General features: G+C 43.3%; 1 protein-coding gene and 1 long non-coding RNA gene across 2 annotated transcripts in view; one reads left to right on the forward strand and one right to left on the reverse strand.

Annotated features, from left to right (window-relative positions):
* The window catches only part of LOC144225189 (uncharacterized), a 158,234-nt gene extending 152,753 nt beyond the window's left edge, over window positions 1-5,481 (forward strand). The window contains exon 3 of the long non-coding RNA XR_013333228.1: window positions 4,165-5,481. This is a non-coding gene — a long non-coding RNA (uncharacterized LOC144225189). The remainder of the gene's footprint in view (window positions 1-4,164) is intronic.
* Window positions 1-21,527, reverse strand: part of ZFHX3 (zinc finger homeobox 3) — a 244,718-nt gene that overhangs the window by 23,699 nt on the left and 199,492 nt on the right. Inside the window, 2 exon segments of the mRNA XM_077756375.1 lie at window positions 3,771-3,971; window positions 4,133-4,266. Of these exon segments, the coding sequence (XP_077612501.1) occupies window positions 3,771-3,971; window positions 4,133-4,266 (335 nt within the window).

The raw sequence follows: 21,527 nt of genomic DNA on the forward strand, positions 1-21,527 counted from the left end.
ACAATTTGCACACTTTTCAGAAATGTCTACATTTGTAGTTAAGAAAATAATCCCATCTGTAATTGCACAACACTGATGAAAGAAACTGAAGACAACACAAAGAAATGGAAAGACATTCCATGCTCATGGAATGGAAGAATAAATATTGTTAAAATGTCTCTACTACTCAAAGTAATCTACACATTTAATGCAATCCTTATCAAAATACCAACAACATTTTTCACAAACAATCCTAAAATTTATACGGGACCACAAAAGACTGAATTGCCAAAGGAATTCTTGAACAAGAACTGGAGATATCACAATTCCATACTTCAAGTTATTCTACAAAACTGTAGTAATCAAAGCAGCATGATACTGGCACAAAAAAAAGACACACAAATCAATGAAACAGAATAGAAAACCCAGAATTATATGATCAATTAATCTTTGACAAAGGAGGAAAGAATATGCAATGGGAAAAGAGAATCTCCAACAAATGGTGTTGGGAAAGCTGGGCAGCAACATGTAAAAGAATGAAACTTCCTACACCATACAAAAATTAAATTCAAAATGGATGAAAAACCTAAACGCATGAACTGAAACTATAAAAATTATTTGAGAGACCACAGGCAGTAATTTCTCTAACATTGGCTATAGCAGTATTTTTCTAGATTTGACTCCTGAGGCAAGGAAAGTAAAAAAAAAAAAAAAAAAACTCCTGGGACTACATCAAAATAAAAGACTTCATTTCCTTCCAGTGAAGGAACAAAACTAAAATGACAGCCTACTATATGGGAGAAGATATTTGCAAATGACATATCCAATGAAGGGTTAATATACAAAATATATAAAGAACTTATATAACCCAACACCCCCCAAAATATAAACCAATTAAAAAATGGGCAAGAAACATGAACAAACATTTCTCCAAAGAGATAACAGATGGCTAACAGACACATAAAAAGATGCTCAACACCACCCATCACTGGGGAAATGCAAATTAAAATTACAATGAGACACCACCTCACACCTGCTAGAATGGCTACAATCAAAAACACAAGAAAGATCAAGTGTTGGCAAGGACGTGGAGAAAAAGGAAACCTCAGGCACTGCTGGTGAGAATGCAAACTGGTACAGTCACTGTGGAAAACAGTATGGAAGTTTCCCAAAGAGTTAAAAATAGAATTGCCCTATGATTCAGTAATCATACTACTGGGTGTTTATACAAAGAATACAAAAACATTTATTCAGAAGGATGTAAGTACCCTAACGTTTATTACAGCATTATTTGCAATAGCTATACTATGGAAGCAGCCTAAGTGTCCATCGGTAGGTGGATGGATAAAGAAGATGTGGTATATAAACACAATGGAGTATTATTCAGCCATAAAAAAAAAGAATGAAACCTTGCCATTTGTTGCAACATGGATGGATCTAGAAAGTGTAATGCTAAGCAAAATAAGTCAGAGAAAGACATACCACAATTTCACTTATCTATGGAATTTAAGAAACAAAACATATGAACAAAGGTGGGGGCAGGGAGGAAGCAATCCAAGAAGACTCTTAACTATAGAGACCAAACTGATGGTTACCAGAGGTGAGGTGGAGGGATGGGGGAAATAGGTTAAAGGAATTTAAGAATACATTTATCATGATGAGCACTGGATAACGTATAGACTATTGAATTGCTGTATTGTACACCGGAAACTAGTATAACACTGTTGACTATAGTGGAATTTTAAAAAAGCTTAAAGTCTACATTTCTGTAGAAAACATCTCCACTGTCTGCTGTGGGAAGATGAGGTGCACAGGGTACCAAATGCAACCCTTTTAGGGATCATGCTTCTCCTACATAATTATGTTCTTAGGGTTTCTTGTAGAACAGGGTTTATAAACCTGGTTCTGTGTATGAATTTTAAGATATTCTTATGCTTCCTGGCATTATACACAGTTTTGTATATGCAGAATATTCAAAGGTGGTCTTAACAGTGGTTGTTCCACTTTACTGTGCATAGAGTAACACAGTAAGGCTAAAGAATCACTTTTAACGGAGTCTCTAAAAAGGTCGAGAATCACTGCTGAGAAGGTGCTAGTTAGTAACATCCAGAAATATCTTAGGGATTGGTACCTGAAGAACACAGTACTTACATGTTGTCCTTGAAGACTCCAATGGAAAAGAGGAAGATTCATAATGACCATCATACTCACTTACATGAAATGCACCTTACATTCACTGTTATAAAACTATGACAAACGATGGATATTTGAAATATAATTTATATTCTAGTCCCTAGGGATGTATAAATGAAACCTACTATTTAATGTAAACCAGTCATACAGATTATTACAGGCTCATATTTCCTATACCAGATTTATATCAAACAGGAAAAATAATCACCTGAGCAAAAGAAAAATGTCATTAAGTACTAAAAATGCTTCCCACATCACTTTCTGTTCCTTCAGGGTCCTATGGTTCCAGGCCATAGGTGGGAAGTGTGATGAGGCCTGAGAAAATCCCCTTGTTATTTCCAAGTCTGGTGAGAATGCCAATACCTATAACACAGAAACCCACCCATCCAAAAAAAGGTCTCCACTCACAGAGAATCTTTACACAGTATTCACCAGTCTATCTGAAAATATCCACGGAAAGGGAATTTATACTTGAATGATCTCTGAGATGAAACTTATGCTAGGTCACCTTCAGGTTTCCTAGGCTGCTCAAGTTCTCTTGACGCATTATCAATTATATGTTCCCCATGACTAAACATCACTTAGAACATTATTCATTAATCTTGCACAACCAAATGGAATAGGAAATGCCTAGAGGTTATAGGTCTCTGACCTGCACGTTATAACATGGAATACTGAACCCACTACATCTCTGGGAATCTTTATAATCAAATTAACCTATTACTCCACTGTTGAAATAAGTTAGAGGTGAGCATAATTCTCTTTGGTAGTTTTTCCTCTAGTGATCAGGAATGGGCTTGCAGAGCAGCCCCATCATAGATAGAAAAGCAGGATATTGGTATCATCTGTGGAATTTGGAAAGTTTTCACATTACAATGAAATCTTTACACTAACCTTTTGGGCCATGCTATAGTAGCCACTGAGCCATACTTTTAACACCTGCAGGTGTGGCAACAGAATGTTAAAAATGCAAAGCCTTCATCCATGAGTCAACACATGCTATCCCACTGACCATTCTCCTGCTCTGAGAACCCACGTATCTGCTTAAGAAATGCCCACATTACAGGGTCACATCCCTAGAGCTGGAAAATGTGGGTTCAAATTTCAACCCTGACACTTATAAGTAGCATCAAGCCAGCTAACCTCTCTGAGCCTCAGTTTCCTCAGCTGTTAATGTGAACACATCCAACTAATTTTTGTGAACATGTCCAACTTTTATTTTTTTTTTTAAACAAGGCTGTTATGAGGATGAGATGAGACTAAGAGCAACCTAGAACATGACCAACTTACTGAAGGTTTTCAGTCTTAATAATTTCTTCATGTAAATGGTTAGCTGATCTCTCCATCAGATGAAGAGGTGGGGTAATAAGGGAAGGTGGAGAAACACATACATATTCAATGCTTTGGGCCATCGTCACACCATGGTTGCGCCCAGTTGAAGGGAGGTGTAGGAGAACAGAGGTCTAGGGCCATTTTTGACATTTCCAACTCTACACTGGCTTTCTCACCCAACAACACAGAATCTCATCCATGTTATTGAGTCACCTTTGACCTCTCGGGAAAGAGAAGCCCTGAGTCTTGCCGCCGGCTGCCCTTACCGTCATAATGAGTTTCTCCACGCAGTCAGGCGCCACGCTGTGGAGGTGGGTGAGATGCAGCTGGAGGTGGATCTTGTTGTTGAGCATGTCCTGGCACAGGGGGCAGCGCAGCATGGGCTGCACGGAGTGCTGCGTCATGGCATGCACCCGGAGCCGGTTGACGTCGGCGTTGCTGTACTTGCAGTAGGGACACTGGTACATCTGTGGGGGACACACCCATTCCTCTGGCTGAATCTTCAGTTCCCACCAGGGTCTGTGTCTGCCCCAAGCCCGCCCACCCAAGAGTGGGTTCCCTGCTGGTGTCTAGAGCACTCCCTACTCCCCGCCCTGCCCTCCACCAGCAGAGCCCCTTCCAGTCTCACCTGCTCAGATTTGGTCTCCTCTGTTGTTTTAGGTCGCTTTGAAGAGAGAGGAGATTCCGAGCTACCTGTGAAGGAGATGCGTTTGGATGTCGCAGGAGAATCTGTCAGCTCCTTCTCTGCTTGGCTGGACGACGCTGGAAGGAAAAGCAGAAGATGCGATATAGCAGCCAGACCAGGCCAGCTCCCAGAGGGTTTGTGTTGGGTGAAAATCAACATTCATTTATAGCACAGGATTTTCTTGAAACACCAAAATTCAAGTAGGATGAGCATCCGGACTGACTTATCAAGCACGCTGGAAAAGAAGCAAGTGTTCCATTTCCCCCATGAATTTCTGTCACTATTTTAACAACTGAATGCTAAGAAAAAAAGATAAATGGACTAAAAGGCTCTGAGCTGGATTAAGCTAAATTTGGTGTATTCTGATTTCCCCCAATCAAGACACAGTCTGCTGGCCTATCGGGGGCAGTAGGGCAGAGAGCGGGTGGTAGAGTCTTACCAGTGTGGCTCTGCAAATGGCTAGTCAACCTGAGTACCCAGACACACTCCACTTTCACACAAGTCCTCAACAATGTGAGCCTAACTTGATTTTCCCAGCTCTTGGAATCACAACACAGCACATCACAGGAGACACGACACATGTGACCCAAGAAAGGATATCCGCATACAAATACTTGGAAAAAAATCAAGTTTGGGTTTAGTAACCTGCTTTTGGGGGAAAAGTAATTGAAGAGTGGAAGAGGTAAGGCATGAATCCAACGTATAATCTGAGCAATGCTCCAGACACCAGCGTTTATTCCAAGTGGGTGGTGAGAGGGAAAGCCTCCTCTCTGCTTGCCCAGACCACACCCCATTTCACCAAAAAGAACAACCAAAACATTAATTAATGAGAAGGGTCACATGAGACTTAAGAAGCAACAGTAGGCAGAGAAATGTGGGTAGAAGGAGTTCTCTGAAACATGGAAAAGAATCTGGAAGATTTTGATGATAAAACCGCTGGGTTAAAGATTTAACAAGGATCAGCAGGGCTTCTCCGTTGTAAACACATATCCCAACAGGAGTAGATGTGGTCGTTCCACAACCCGGTCAGTATCTGAGGGTTGGTTCTGTCACTTGTGAACAATGAACTTCATTTTTCAGAAACTTGCTACAAATGATTTTCAAAAATCCCAAAAATGGTGGTGAAAAATATATACCCATTCCCCTCATTGAGGTCCTTGATTTAGAAAGCCTAATTTTTACTCTTAAGTGCAAATGCTGTCTGTATCACCCAGTCTAGTTACCTAGCTCATGTTTCTACTTTATGCTCAGCTTTGAAAATTTGTTCTGACGTGGATACCAAGATGCTGTCATTATAGATGGACGCTTTAATAAACAATTTTAGAAAATCAATTTTATTCATTAAAATCATAAGGCCACAAATAATTTTAAAGAAAGAATTGCTAAATGCAGGAAATATTCCAGGAAGTTGATGCTCTTCCCAGAATGCACATCTTGTGACCTTTAAACCCCAGTATCTTGGTAACCTGGTCTGCATAAGTTTGTAGAGCATCTATTATTTAAAAAGTACAAGGACAAGCATTTTATACACAGACCCCTCCTCCTCCCAACACACACATTCATAACAGTACTTTAATCTGTCTCGAATCGACTTCAAACCCATTTTGCTCTTAATGGGAGTTACTCATTTTCGCTTGAAAGGTAATACATGACGGCTGGATATTTAATGTGATGGAATGGCTGCCGATTAACTAGGTGGTGTAACATTCTAGACCGGTTCCCCCATGGCCCACTTCCCATCTCCTGGCCCCTCAAAGGAACCCAGTGTCGCAGGTTTTCAACCTCAGTGTGATGGGCCCTTGCCTGAACACTCCCACAACAGGAGTCCTTAACTAATGGTTCGGGGAATTAAGTGCCCCCAGACTCCCAGAAGGTTCCTCATTCTCCATCATTTTTCATTTTTGCTTACTGGTTATCCTCTATATATTAACAGTTCAAAAGCATTCTACAGATGGGGTGAGTGGAGGCATTAGGTGATACTTTATTACAGCCATCTCTTCCCCAACCCTTCCCTATTTCCACCTCCAACCTGTAGGCATTAGTTAGACTCTGCACTTATCTGCTCCTCCTTCCATAAGAGGCAAACCAAGATACAGATTCCAGTCCAAACACCCACTCCCTGTCTTTTAGTCTGCCCAACCTGAAATGCCACTTTCTTTCATAGGACCATGCCATCTTGTAAATGCCCTCAGTCTGCCACTAACACCCTTTAGAATAAAGGTTGTGAAATGTGCAGGTGTGCGGCTGTGTGGGTGGACGAGCCCCAGGCATGAGACCACCCAACTCATCTCACTGGGAGCTAAAAGGCAAACACAGGGTAGCGCAGTGTGGCATTAACTTCCTTGTCTGACCAGAGTCCACCCTCTTCCTTCAGTGCTGAATGCACGATGAATCGTGCCAAGGTTGTGGAGGTGAGCATTCTGGTTTCAGAGCCCACTATTCTTTCCCCCTGCACGGAGAGGGGAGCTTTTATTACTTTTTTAAATTAAAAAAAAAAATTGTTTATTTTCAAACTCTCTGACTGCTCTGGAATTGTACAGCTTCCATTGTGAGCTCAAGCTAAGGAATCCTTATAAAGTGTCTTAAAAAATAAAATCAGCACTCTCTTCCTCATTCCTCTTTCTCCCCAATAATACATTAGCCATGCTGTAATATGAAAATGCTGCACCCACTGGTATAAAAACTTCAGGAGCTCAACTTCCTTCTATCCTGGACAGCCTGCATGTTTATTAGATCAGATCTGTCTAGAAGTGGACATTAGCCACCTGCAGTTCACTAGCTTGTTTCCTAAAGATAAAGCTGCCATTCTTAGAATCTATAACACCCAGTTACAATCCACTTGTGTTTCCCTGGGTGATATGGGTCTGCTCCTAAGAGTTAGGTTAACTTGGATGGCAGCCCCCCTCCTAGCTTGACCTCAGGTATTAATATGTCGATCCCTATCAAGACACAGTACCAATGTCTTTATACAATTTCTGTAGATGTGCCAACAGTTGTACAAGTTCTCCACCAGCAGGCTGGATAAGGGTTTACTATAGGCCACAGACAGTCTGAGGATTTCTCAAGCTGCTTCTCTCTGAACGACTTCAAAAGAGCCAGGGTCTCAAAATCAATTTCTATTTTAGTTCTGTCACTAGCATACATTGTAGGCCTAAGTAAATCAGGTTGTAGGAATACCAAGAGAAAAAGTACTGTGGTTTTCTGCTTTTGAGGACTTTTCTAAACTTTAACTTAAATTCTAGCAGAGATGTCACAGTCTAGGAAACATTATTTAAAAAATCAATTACTGGCCACTTTAAGGCCACCATGACATCACAGTAGCTAATTGGAAATACATGCACTTCAGAGACAAGCTTTAATTTAAACAGTGCCTGGAACCTTTGGTTTATACTGGCAACAGAAAGGCAAACAAGTTGAAGGGTTACTACCTGTATTGGTTTTTACAATAATGACAAAATGAATTGGAAGCAATGGAGTCTCTTAAAACAGGGCATGGTCAAGTAAACAGTGGTATAGCTACTCTACTGGGTATTAGAAGACGCTAAAAGTGATAGCTGTGAACCAAAGTGGAAAAATTCTCAAGAATGTTAATCAGAAGACAAATCAGATAAAATATGCATTACATTATGATATAGCTATGTAAAAAGTAGACACTAGAAAAGAATACTAGAATAAAATGAATGTTGTATTTAGGTAATGGAATCATGGACCATTTTCCCATTTTTATAAGGTTGTCAAGAAGTTATATTATTTCTTAATACTATAATTACATGGTTCAGCATTTAAATTCAACTGTCCATGAAAAAGTTGATATTTGGATCCATACTGTGCACATCAGGTGTTTTTTTTTTTTTTTACTTTGCTGGTTAAAGCAATTTTCTCATTTTGGCAGCTGTGTCATACAAAAGTAGGTGTTAAATCTCAACAAATCTTTCACAGGCAACATGCTGGGCTTCTGGTACTTGGAAGGGGATAGAAATGTGGTGAGGAACCATGTGAATGCACACATTATAGATTACATAGTCTATAAAGTGAGGCAGATGGAATAGTGACAATGATATGGTAGGTCAAACCCTTCCACGACCTGATAGGACGTGAGCTGTGCATTCCTGGCCACGCGAACTTTCTAAGGAGTTTAAGCACTTGCTTGTTCGGAGTTACGGCTCTCCTACCCAACTTGCTTGATAAAGGACAGAAAGGACTGGTATGTCCTTCTTATGGAGTACAAAAACTTCAAAGTTGGCTTTCTGGGCCAGAAGCCAGCATTTCCCCTTAAGCTATGATGGGTTGGACACTACAAATGACAAAGATAAATACGGAGAGAGACAGACCTGATTCATGACTCTCTATTTTATTCTCTTAGGTTCCTCTACACACGAGGCAAAGTAATTTCATTCGTAATGAAACACAATACTCAATACATGGCTTCCTTAAGGGAGAAAGTAATATATGCATGAGACATCAAATTCCAGCTACCCTTTGCTTTTAAAATATTTTGGGGGGAAGCACTTAACCTCTAAAAGTAATTATTTAAAAAATTACCCCTCTTGTCTTACTAATTAGAGGAGGTTGGGAGAAAAGAAGCACCAACCCGTAATCATGCAAGTTTTGCTTGTAATATTATGTTCCAAGCACATAGAATAATTAAAAGAAGCCAAGTTTCATATAGGAAGTGACTTACTTTAAAAAAGAGGTTAGAGTAGTATAAACTTAGGAGGCTTAAAGAATGGCCAAGTATGGTATAAAACACAGCTTCTGTAACTTCACCTGATAAAACCAGTCTTCCAATTCCAGTCCTCAATAACAAATTAAAGTCTGAGTCACTGAAATTTTGGCCACAGAAAACTTAAAAGATGTACTTGCAATACCAAAGACCACCAGTGGGCTTATAAAGCCCCATTTCACAACTGCCGATGTGGTTGGTCCATAGGGCTGTGAAGAGAGGTAAGGCATGGAGCTGCCTCATGAAAAAGCAACCTGAAGAAAAACTGGAAATGAAGTAGAAGTTTTTTGCTTCCTCCAATTGTCAGCCAAGACATGAACTTGCCCTCCTCCAAAACCAAAGTACTCAGAAGTAGTTTCTATATTTCACGAGCAAAATTGATCTCATCACTCAACACACCAGTGGGGTTGTTGGCATGGTGGGTATTCGGTGCTGCAGGCCAGCCTCCCTTTGGCCAGAGACCTCCCTTGGGGAGATTGTGGGCCTGCATTGAGCTGTTCATGTTGCTGGGAAGTTTCTTCTGCATTTCTCCCCTCCATGGTGGGGTGGCAACTGGGGATGGTATACCCCAAAGTGCTGATCTTTCTCATGGGGACCCCAAGGTGAGCCCACTGAGGGCCTGGGCTGCTACCAGACATTCACTCCTTGTGGAGAAGCCAAAGGCAGCAGCCACTTCCACGTCTCAACCGTCAAACTCTTAGCTAAAGTACCAGTGACAGCCCCTCCATCTAAACTTCCATCTCCCAAACCAGCAGCATAATGGAGGAGCCAATTAAATGATTATTAATTCATGCTGCTTTCCGTAAGCCAGAGGTTCTCATCGCCTTGCGTTCCGTAAACCAGCTTGCCACCTGCCCCAGAAATTTACAGCAACCTTTTATCCTTCTCCATTGACTAGAGGGGAAAAAATTCACACAACTCTGTATCAATGTTTGAGTTGGGATAACTAACCCCACTAGACTCAGAAGCTTCAGTAGGTCTAAAAATGGTCATTTCAGCTCATAACCATGAAATGAAAGGTACAGTGTGCTCTTTCCTTAGCCCTTCTCCTTCAGCTTCTCATGAGCCTCATACTTCCTCTAGCCAACAAAAATGCAATGTTTTCACAGGTAATCTGTGCTTCTGGACTTTGTGAACTTTATACTGTCACTGAAAGTGGAGGTACTCTTGGCATTTCCCTGCAATTCCTTCCCCCAGAGGACAGGCTAGGATTTCATACTCGGATCTCCTATGGAGCTACCGCACTTGGTAAGTGGGCCAGAGATTTGGCTAAATTCTCTTACTCCCCTAATACAGAGAACAGCAGTTCCTCTAAAGGATTTGCTTTGCTGCCAATTTGGTCTTTAAACATGCATGGTCTCATTCTGCCTCCAACCAAGCACTTAAAGATGTTTCAGAGAGGAAGTGGAGGCCTGCACAGGTACCCACACCCAGGAGGTGGTCTCCGTGCCATGGCTACAGCAAAGCTGGGCTCCCCTACCTTCCCTGCTGAGGTGTGGGACAGGTCTCTGGCCCCATTTTAGGAACCTTAAATTCACAGCACAGTCTCATTTTCTGTAATTCCAAGCTGTGCTGCCTGTGTACATCTCTAGAAAGCATTTTTGAGAGGTACAACCACCTACTCAAGAAGTACAAGAATATGCCTAGTTGGGAAGAGTAAGTACAGGCATCACCAACATATCAGACACATCTTTCTGTTTCTATAAAGGGCTTCAAGGAGAATTTGAGTAATAGTATAGATTGGTGTAACTTGTACACAGGGAACTGCTAATTATTTTTCTCTTCCAAGTCAAATGTGAACTGGATAGGTCAGCATTCTGGAAATCCAGAAACTCTTTGGTGTTGTTCCTGTTGTTACTTTGCTCTTTATATGGAAGTAACTGTAGATTCACAGGAAGTTGCAAGAACAGTTCAGAGGTCACGTGTTGCCTTCCCTTGTGTTACTTTTAGCCTGTGTTCAGGGAAAGATTTCTAGGCCTTCTATCACTTTTCATTATGACCCTGTTTCTCTGATCAAACTTCTCTCCCACTTCATTGCCTGCTATTCTGGATAATATGTGCCAAGACTCAAGACCTGTGCCTCTTCTAGGCACTTCCACCTTCTAGGAAAGCTCAGTACCTCTCACACTCAGCAGGGGCTCAGGACCTGCCATTCAGTTAAAGGAGAAATAGTTCTCGAAACTTCATGCATGTCACAAGATCACAGCCCCAAGTCTGACTCAGAAGGCCCTGGGAGGGTTTGTTAAAACATAGAGAGCAGGCCATGCCCCCTCCCCAGAGTATGTCTGATTCGAAGAATGTGCATTTCTTAGTGAGTTTCTGAGTGATGCTAATGGCCCATGGACCACACTTTTGAGAACTGCCATCAGAGTCAAAGCTTTCATTAATTATGGGGACCAGAATTAAATGAGGGGCCTGGCAGGTGTGGGGGGATCCACCAGTCCACTCCCAAATGACTGTTGCCAACAATACACTCTCATCATCTATGCTCACGGAAGAAAACCAGGCCTAGTCTCAAAGCTACAGTGTTTCCCCGCTCAGGCCAAAGGCGAAAGATTAAATATGGGTGTCTCTCAGGGAACCTCTGAAATAAACTAGACACATTTTCAAAATCAGAAATTCAGAAGCGATAACCACATGCTCTTTTGGTAGTATAATCCAAAGTAACGACAGACCGCCTTTTAGGGCAGTCTTGTTCTTTCTATGTGTCCCGGAGAACCTCCAGGAAAAGAGGGAAGACACCGGTGGGCTCTTTCCACTTTGCAGAAGGAGGAAGCATCTATTCAGTGCTGACCTGCTGGGTCTTGACACCTCAGGCCACACCAGCCCTGGGTTCCCTTTGATACAGCCCTGACAAGGGTGCAGCAATCCATACTGGCACCTGTGTGTCCAAGTCAGCCATCTGACTTACCCCGCCATGTGGAGTCTCTACTTTCCCAGTAAGCTGACTCATGGAGGGACGGAGGGCCCATGCGGACTGATGACTGCTGCTCTCACTCTGCTTCTTTGGGGAGAAAATAGTGCTAAGCCCTACATCAGAGGCATCAATCTGTTCCACTAATTCCTTGTTGAAATATGCATAAGGCTGCTTAACTGTACTGATTTGAGCTCCCAAAAGGCCATCCCACAATTCGATTTTGAGATACCTTGCTCCCTCTGTATCAGATTTGTGAAGGAACCACTGGTCCAAACAGAGCCACCAGCCCCTGCCTCGTTTAGACCAACATCTGCTGTCAGTTTATTTAATAACTTCTAGACACTAGGCTGCCACCATTAGCCTGGCCTGTGTGCCAGGAAAAAGGGACCAAACGGGCCAAGCCCTGACTCCTCACTTTAAGGAATTAGCCTGCCTGCTTCTGGCCTCTTCTGAGTTTCCCCCAAAGTGTCCTGGCTTCCTCTGGCACGGCCTCTTGAGCTGTGCACAGACGCCATGTACAGCTGTAGTCACAGCGTCCTGTAAGGACAAGTGGCCCTGGTTGGAGGAGAAGCTGGGGGCTGCAATGTCACTCTGCTCCTGGCTTAATTATAGGATTGTGAAGACCACGGATTTCGAAAAAAACCAGAGTGGGAAAGACATTAGAGACCCTTGAACTGACAAGACGAAGTAGTCCAGAGGTGTGAAATGTAGATCAAAACAAGGGGGCAACGTGGGTCATTCAGAGACCAGGCCAAAGTTAATTAACAGAAGTTCATCCAGTCCCCATCAAATCGAACATTAATTAGGTTAGTTAGGGTCTCTGAGCCCCAGCATAGCACAGTCTCCCAAAGACTGGACTAAAACAATACTCTTTCAGTTTTTCCCTCCATTCCAAACCTATCTACCTAAGATACTTAATAAATTTTCAGAATGAAAGTGAGCCTGTGAAAGTAAACACACAAAATTTAGATCCAGCATGGTAAATAAACTCTGAAGTGAACTTCTCAGTACCCTTTCAATTCAACTTCCCCCATGATCTGCCCAGCTGCCCAGGGTTTGTTTGTTATTTTTATTTGTTGGGGCTTTTGGGGGTTTTGAGGGTTTTTTTTTTTTGGGGGGGGTCTGTTTGTTTGCTGCTAGTCCAGGTTTGGCATGTGAGTGTGAGAATCTGTACTTGGGGATGAAAGACATCACTCAGGCCCCTGTAAGGTTGGGAAATGGCAATGATTCTCCACTTCCTCCTGTGTGTTTGAAGTACCAAGAAGACTGGAAATGTCTCCTTCGGTAACTGTGCACAAGACAGAGACAGGGGGATTTACTTCACTGTTTCTCTCAGTACTGAGTCGTGTGTGCAGTTTGCTCACAGTGTTCCAGAGGGCTAGGACAAATGATGTGTGCGAAAAGGTCAGGATGTGGTCCTAGTGCACATTTAGGGACTCCTCAACCACTCATGTTTCCCACAGGCCACTTTCTGTTTTCCTAGGACTGAGTTCCCTTTCTACACAGGCATCAGCTCCCCTGGCTAGGGAACGAAGCCCAGTGATTTGCACTACTGCCCATACCCTGGTTACACAACCTTGCTGTGTGACCTTGATCATTTTCCTTGACTACACTGAGCTCTCAGTTTCCTCATCTGTCAGTGGGATAACAGTGTCTACTCACAGGGTTTCTGTGAGGCAAGAGATCAGGCATATATGCCCACCAGTAGTACAAGCTCAAACATTGGTTGCTATGGTTTCATTTTGAGAAGTATCTCTGGGAAATAATATGGGTCCACATGTGGCCATATATAACCATAGCATGAGGGGAGAGGCCTGTTTTTTAAAGAAGCACGGACACTCTAAATTTGCCTCTTCTGTACATTAACATGGAATGATCCTATTAACCCATGGGTGTGATGTCTAAAGAGTAGAAAACAGAATGGCTGGGACTTGAAAATGTTTGTAGTGATGCTATTTTATCAAACTGATTGTTAACGAAACAGTCAAACAGTATCAAGCACTTGCTAAGTGCTGGAAATGAGAGAAATGAGAGAATGCTAGCTACACTGGGGTGAGAAGAAGAGGCAGAGCACAGGAGACTGTTAAGGCAGTGGGTATACTACTGTGTGATATAGTCACTGACATATGTCAATACACTTTTGCTTATACCCACAGAATATATAACACTAAGACTGAATCCTTAAATAAACTGTGGACTTTGGGTGATTTTTGATGTGTCATTGATTTATCACTGGTTTAAAAGAAAAAAAAGTACCATTCTAGTGAGTGATGTTGATTATGGGGGCACCTTTACATATGTGAGAGCAGAGAGTACACAGGAAATATACCTCCCTCCCAATTTTATTGCAAATTTAGAACTGCTCTTAAAAAATAAAGTCTAGAGGCACCTGGGTGGCTCACTTGGTTAAGTGTCTGGCTTCGGCTCAGGTGATGATCTCGTGGTTCATGAGTCTGAGTCCCACATTGGGATCTGCACAGATGATGCAGAGCTTGCTTGTGATTCTCACTCTCCCTCTGCCCCTCCCCCAATTGTGAGTACATGCATGTGCTTTCTTGCTCTCTCTCTGTCTCTCTCAAATTAAACAAAAACATAAAGTCTAAGATATTAAGCAAACAAAAAAGGAACAAATGCCACAAAGCTCAGATCATAAAGAGCTCACAATCCTGTTTGACAACTAGAGAAACAGGATTTTCAAGTCTTCTATTCCAATCTTCATAGAGTAAGAGAGAGCTACTACGTTATGAGTTCTTGACCTTTATGACATGGGGAATATATTCCTGAACCACAAGGCACACTGGGGTCTGATCACAAATCTGGCAACCAGGTGTTCACCATCTATGTGCCCTTCTTCCCTAGTCGCCAAAACACAGAGAATGCCAGGCCAGGAAGTTTGTGGGAGCCTAATGAAAATGCTTGGCTATCCCCTGAGAAAGGCACTTTTCTTAAGTCACGATCATGATTCTAATCAGCAGAAAAGCTAAAAGTGAAACAAAGCAAGACAATTTGCATGGCCCCTTTGTAAGAATAACATGCAGATCTATAAGGTATTTTTTATAGTGGAAAAAATTATTTGCTCCTTAATCTACATTTACACTACCCTTTATCCATACCTTGAGGAGAGTTCTCATCACTCTGTGTGCCACAGCTATGTGATTATACATGGCATCTCTTCTAGAAGAAAGGGAGTCCTTACTTTTTTGCATATCCCGTATCTGCCTTAGATTATCTCCGCTAATTTTGTTACTGCATGAAAAAATATTTGCTCAACCGATGTGGTCCCTCTCCCCCTCTTACAATTTACAATATGAATTCTCAAAGCCAAGACTTCTGAATTACTGGCATTCAGGCAAGTCCAGATATACACCACACCCTATATCTATTTTTGCTTCCCAACATAAAAATAGTTTGAATGGTTTGTTTCCAATTGTGAGGCAGAAATCTGCCTGCAGTGACTTTAAGCAGCCAAGTTTTACTGAAAGTGGCCTGGAAGAAAAAAAGAGGGTGGAGTGGAGGTGGGGGAGGGGAACAGAGGACTCTGGAAAAGCCCACATAGCTACACAATTCCCATCCGTGTGTGAAACGTAAAACCAAAAACAGTTTCCTTTGGCAAGAATGTGAACCACGAAGGAGCCATGTGAGCCAGGCTCCCAGCATTCATTCCCTCACACACACCCTACTGCGATGACAAATTTACTTTTGGGTGAGGTAGAAAAATGGAACCAAATGCCAAAAGGACATAGACTTACGCTGAAGTAACTTCTGTAGAGGTGTGGTGGTGAGGAACAGCCTGGTTTCCAGCCCAAAACTGGAAAAGAGCTGGGATGGGGGAGCCACTCAAAGGCACTCACATGAACCCACCGGGGCTCCTCCCTGCTGTCATCTCACAGAGCTCTGCCAACACAGTATGATGGAGTCTTGTCACGCATGACCAGGCACGGTGCTCTGAGGCCCCACCAAGAAAGGTGGCCTAGTACTGACCGATCCTCATGGGAAAAGCCAAAGAGACCAGTCTGAACCCCTTACACAGGCGCCTGACCCCTGACCCATGCCATCTCCACTAGTCAGAGAGTAGGTGAAATCCTTCTAAGTTACCCACATCCCAACTTTAGAAATTAATATTCTCTAAGCTTCTGCCCTACTGTGGAGTTCCAGAACTGCAAGAACCTAGTTAGTCCAAACCTGCCACTTTACAGATTTTGAAACTGAAGACCAGAGACCTAAGGTCGAGCAGCTAATCTTAGCCTTGAGCCCTGGGCTTCTGACTCCTGGTAGGCAAGTGCTTTTCCAAACACATACTGCTTCCTGTCAGCATACACTTCCTTTTGTCTTAATGGACTCAATTAAAAAAAAAAAAGAAAAAGGAAAATATAAAGGATTTTTCCAGCCCCTTTCCATTCTGTCACAGATTACACGTGAGGCACTAAGTTCCCCATACAACGGCATCCCTATTTATACAAAGCTATAAACAACGGAGAGAATAGGGGGAGAGCTGGTAATAGATTTCCACCAGGATGTGCCTGACCTGCTTTTTTTCAACTTCAGTAATTAGAAAGGCAGTGGGTCTGTAGGAATTATTCATATGCAGCAAGAGTCGTACGCTATACATTTATGTTAAACATGTCAAACCCGATTGAAATCATGCCTGCCAGCACCATATTCCATAAACACACTTTTCCCTCACAGTCGCCTAGACCTTGCCAGCCTGCTAATACCTCCTTTAATAGCAATCTTCCATAGATTCAAATCAGGGACGCTCCACTGCACTAATTGCTCTGTGTTAGGTGAGCATCATGGATTAAAAAAAAAATAAATTAATAAAATAAAATCCCTTCAGGCCATTCCCCTAGAAAAACAACACTCAAACTACAACTCTAACTCACAATTTTACTAAAATATGGACGCCAGTGTGGGACTGCTGAAGCTGTATCGTGTTGTCATTTTCAGTGGGGCTACTACCTCATCTTTGTTAAAGCACCGACACCCCCTGGTCATCTCGTCTCAAATTAGCTTAACTAGACCAGTTTAGAGCTCTGTGCCTGGAAACCATGGCAGCTACAGGATTTAAATAACCATCTTACTATGATTCTTTGCCAAGAGTTCAATTTTTTTCCCTAATTATTGGTGATAAAGCATCACATTAATTGTATATCACTTAATTTATAGCAATTAATGGTTGATTGGATAATCACTACATTAATTATTGTTCAGTTGCTGACACTGGGGGCTCTTCAATCTAGAACACACACTTTTAAATCCACAGTGCTAAAAGAGAACGAGGGATCATTTTCATGTTTCAAAAGAGAAAACCACAAAGTTGGACGGTGGAAATTGCTGTGCATTAGGGAAGAGACTTAGCTTCAAAGAACATTCCTGCACCTTCCATTGGCCCACAAGCCTGCTTTACACTCACCAGGAGATGTGACCTCTGAAGGGTTTACCAAGGGCTTGTACGTATGTGTACCACTACCTGCTGTCATGGAACCCTCACGAACCCTCATCACGGAACCGTGGTGTGGTGGTGGGTGTCACCCATCCATGGTTCACACATGAGATACCCAAGATTCCAAGAGGCCAAGGTCATTTGGTGAGTGCTGGGGCTTCCTGACTCCAAATCTAAAGAGTTCTTTCCACTTCACCAAACTGCTTTTGGCCTGAGCAGGATGTAGACTGACTAGGAGGCACATTCGTGGTGGACAATCCCACCCATTTTGCACATACACGTGGCCGTCAGGTTTCTGTTGCTGCCGTACAACTTGAAGAGACTGCTGCTCTCCAAACTCAGAATGGAGATGGAAGCAATATCAAATGATAACACAGAAAAATCCCATTCTTAGGGAGGTGGGAAAGTGTACCGGTAGGAACTCAGGCTCTGGGGTGCCTGGGCAGCTCAGCTGGTTAAGCATCCGACTCTAAATTTTGCCTCACGTCATGATCTCAAGTTTAGTGGGATTGAGCCCCACATCAGGCTCTGCACTGACAACATGGAGCCTGCTTGAGATTCTCTGTCTCCCTTGCTCTCTGCCCCTTCTCCGCTCACGCATGCACACTCTCACTCTGTCTCTCAAAATAAATCAATAAACTTGAAAAACAAGAAAGAACACGGGCTCTGCAGGACCAGTGTGCAAATCTGAACCTCTCTGTGCCTCTTGGCAACCCGCACGAGCTTGGCTCTTCCAGGCTCAGTTTCCTTCTCTGCACAACGGGGGATGGGGTGGGGGAAAGATAGGGAGGGGTTACTTACAGCATCCATCTCACAGAGTGACAGGTGGGAACCAAATAAAATGTACAAACATGTGCAGAGCTTCCCAATTCTCTTTCCCATCGTGGCGCACACAGAAAACGATGGCAAATTAGTATCAACAGATGAAGCCACAAGTGACCCCAGCCTCAGGAGCCCCCGCCCCACCCGGCCAACTCAAAGGCTGCAGACATCAGTAGTACCTGTGCACCTGTGACCTACTCCCGGCACGCCTGCCGGAAAGTACAGATGTGACACACCAAAACGGTGCCTGGCACACAGTTAAAGCTCAATGTGCCTGTACTGCAACCTTTCAGGGTTGGTTTTAGCTCCTTTTGAGTATCTGTGGCTGCACGGTCCAGATTAAAACAGCCACATTTCAATTCATTACAATTAAATAAAATTTAAAATTTGGTTCCTCCTTGGCACTGGCCACACCACAAGTGCTTAAACAGCCACAGTGGCTCGTGACTTCTGTATTGCACGGTGTAAACAGAAACGTCTTTATCAACCTAGGAAGTTCCATAGGACAGCACTGATCTATGGTAACACTGTTCTGATGACGATGGCTGTTCCTGAAATCCCCGGCTGGAGGGCTATGTCCCCTGAAGGCAAGACCTGTCATCTCACGGAACTTGCAATCAGTGGAATTCTGCCCAGTGTCCTGCATGGGGTAGGGACCCGGCCACTGACCAGGGGATTGATGCTACAGTGATTCAAGTGACTATCCTGCTTGTCTTGCTGCCACCTGAGGGTAAAAGATCTGACATCTAAATAAAAGAAGCCCAAAGAGGGTGACCAACGGACACCAGAAAGGAAACCCGGAGTCCCATTCCAACATAAAAATAAGTGACTAAAAATTTTTAGTAAAGATTATCCATTCCTGTACAAACCCCCAACTACATAATCAATAGCTGAGAAAATGCCAATTATCCAGGCTCATTTGAAATATTATTAATCTGTACCATGAGCAGCCACTAATCAACAGTACAAATTGTGAAATCACTATTTATTTATTTGCTGCGAGGAAGCACTCCCCATCACATTTAATCAGATAGGAACAGCTCAATTTGGGGAATAAATGGAACAAACGCAGATTTTTTCTTTTTTATAAAATAGTAAGGATCCCAAAGAAAGCTAAGAAGAGGTTGCTGGCACCTATATCGATTCCAAGATAAACTGGCTCAAGTACCTTAATAAAGCCTGTCATTACACACTCAGAAGACATAGACAAAATTACGTTTCGGGTCAAAAGAGGATCATTTGCAGGAGTCAGGGAAGGATTTTCCCTTCCCTCTTTACTACTGCAACTGGTAAGCTGCACCTCTGAGTAACTCATTCATTCATATTCTCATTCTCATTCTCTCTCTCTCTGTCTCTCTCTCCACTCTGTCTCCTCTTTGCTGGCTTTTGGAGATAAAGCACAGCCTGCTCTTTGAATGAATGAATGAGAAAGTGAGGCCTTATGAAGGATGTTCATATTTGGGGCACCTGAGTGGCTCAGTCGGTTAAGTGTCCGACTTCGGCTCAGGTCATGATCTCACGGTTTGTGAGTTTGAACCATGGGTCAGGCTCTGTGCTAATATCTCAGAACCTGGAGCCTGCTTCAGATTCTATGACTCTCTCTCTCTCACTCTCTCTCTCTGTGTCTGCCCCTCCCCCGCTTGTGCTCTCGTGCTCTCTCTCTCTCAAAAATAAACATTTTAAGAAAATTTTTAAAAAGACATTCATTTTTACGGCGCTCCTCATTGCCTACCATGTCGACTAGCTCACACCCAGTGAATTTACAAACATGATTTAATTTACAAATGCAATTTAATTGAGCTGCCCTCAACAAAGCTCGCCCTAAACCGGCCTAAGAATTAGAGAAGCACAGACCAAGTGTTTGGGATGGGGCCTGGCGCACAGCAGGCATCATGCACGTGGCAGTTACTTTTTGTTGTTCACTGTGTCCGTAGCACCCGGAATGCAGGAAACACACACCACGTATTGTCTGCACGGTCCTCCGAAGTGCTCATATGCTGTTCCCCCTCAGCTTCTCAAAACTCCTAGCAGCTGCATGCTTCCTGGCAAGAGTTTCACATTCACATGAAAGGACCCCAAGAAAAACTGCTACTAGCTTGCCTCATCTTATTTCTCTAAATTATTAACACAAGAGCAACCACAACCACAACCACCACCTGCCTAATCTAGAGCTTCCTGCTTGCCAGGGACTGTTCTAAGATTCCCATATTCAAATAATCCTCACAACGGAGATCCTAGGAAAGCAGGCACTATTTTTAATCCCCATCTCATGTGAGGAACCTGAGGCACAGAAAGGTTCAGGTCACATAACGACTGAGTGGCAGAGCCTGGATTAAAAACCAGGGACCCAAATTGTGAGCACAAAGGACAGATGGTGTGCGAGGCGCCTGGGCCTTCCAGCCGTGCGCGTGAAGTCCTCTTCCCCAGTTCACCTCTGAGCAGGGACGTTCAAGTGCTGCCTGCAAAGTCCATGCGCATCTCACCTGAACAGTGCGACGGAAACCGGCATCTTGGTCTGTGCAAAGCAACACAGGACCATCCTCTGCAATCGAGGCCCCGGAGGACAGACATCCGTGCCCTGCCTCCTGTTCCCCCCCTGGTGCTCCCGTTCCCCCCTCCCTCAGCGTCTCTGCAGCGCAGGCCGCGGGCCACCACAGAGCCGGGCTGGAAAGGGGACAATGAGCAGGAGGGACACTTAAGTCCACCCAGCGTGCCCGCTTACTCACTCTGCTGCGGCGACACCTTGTCGCTGTGTCCCAGCGAACACTGAAGAGGCACATCGCCTACTCCGCCCCCTCCCTCCTGAAATTTGGAAGCTGTTAAGCTGCCTCTCGAATTTCTCTTTTACAGACTGAATAGCCCCAATTTCTTCAGCCTCTTTTCAGAGGCAATATTTCTCAGCTTTCAGTCATTTTCATGGCTCTCCCCTGGCCTCTCTCCAAGATTCTGTATCTTGTTTAAATAGTGAAGGCCAACACTGAACATGATTTAAGAACAGCTGTGCCTGGAAAAGTAACAAAGGCCCAACCAATACAGACTCCAGAAGGTAAATATTTTCTCAAAAAAACACAAAGTATTACAATATTAATAATGAAAGACCTTAACAATTAGGTTAACCAAATAAAATAATTTCTGTTGCCTGTCATATCATTTCCTCTAATAACTGTGGTGGATTCTGGGAGACTTACCTATCCTGAGAAGTATTCTCAGAAACAACTTTGCTCCCCCTCAAAAAACCCAAGTTTTCTCCTTAGTCTCCACTCTTCTTTCCTCCAATACAGCAATCCCATCATCACGAGAGATGCCTGTTCCCCTTCTCACAGCATCGAGTTTTCCAGAAATAGTACTTCCTTTCCCAACTTCAACTTCTTCTGCTTTTGGTAACACGTCCTGCTGCCTGGCTTCACTGCCTGCCCCACTGTGGGTACATTTC

This window comes from Crocuta crocuta, unplaced genomic scaffold, assembly GCF_008692635.1.
Source record: "Crocuta crocuta isolate KB4526 unplaced genomic scaffold, BGI_CrCroc_1.0 scaffold388, whole genome shotgun sequence".
Lineage (NCBI taxonomy): Eukaryota > Metazoa > Chordata > Mammalia > Carnivora > Hyaenidae > Crocuta > Crocuta crocuta.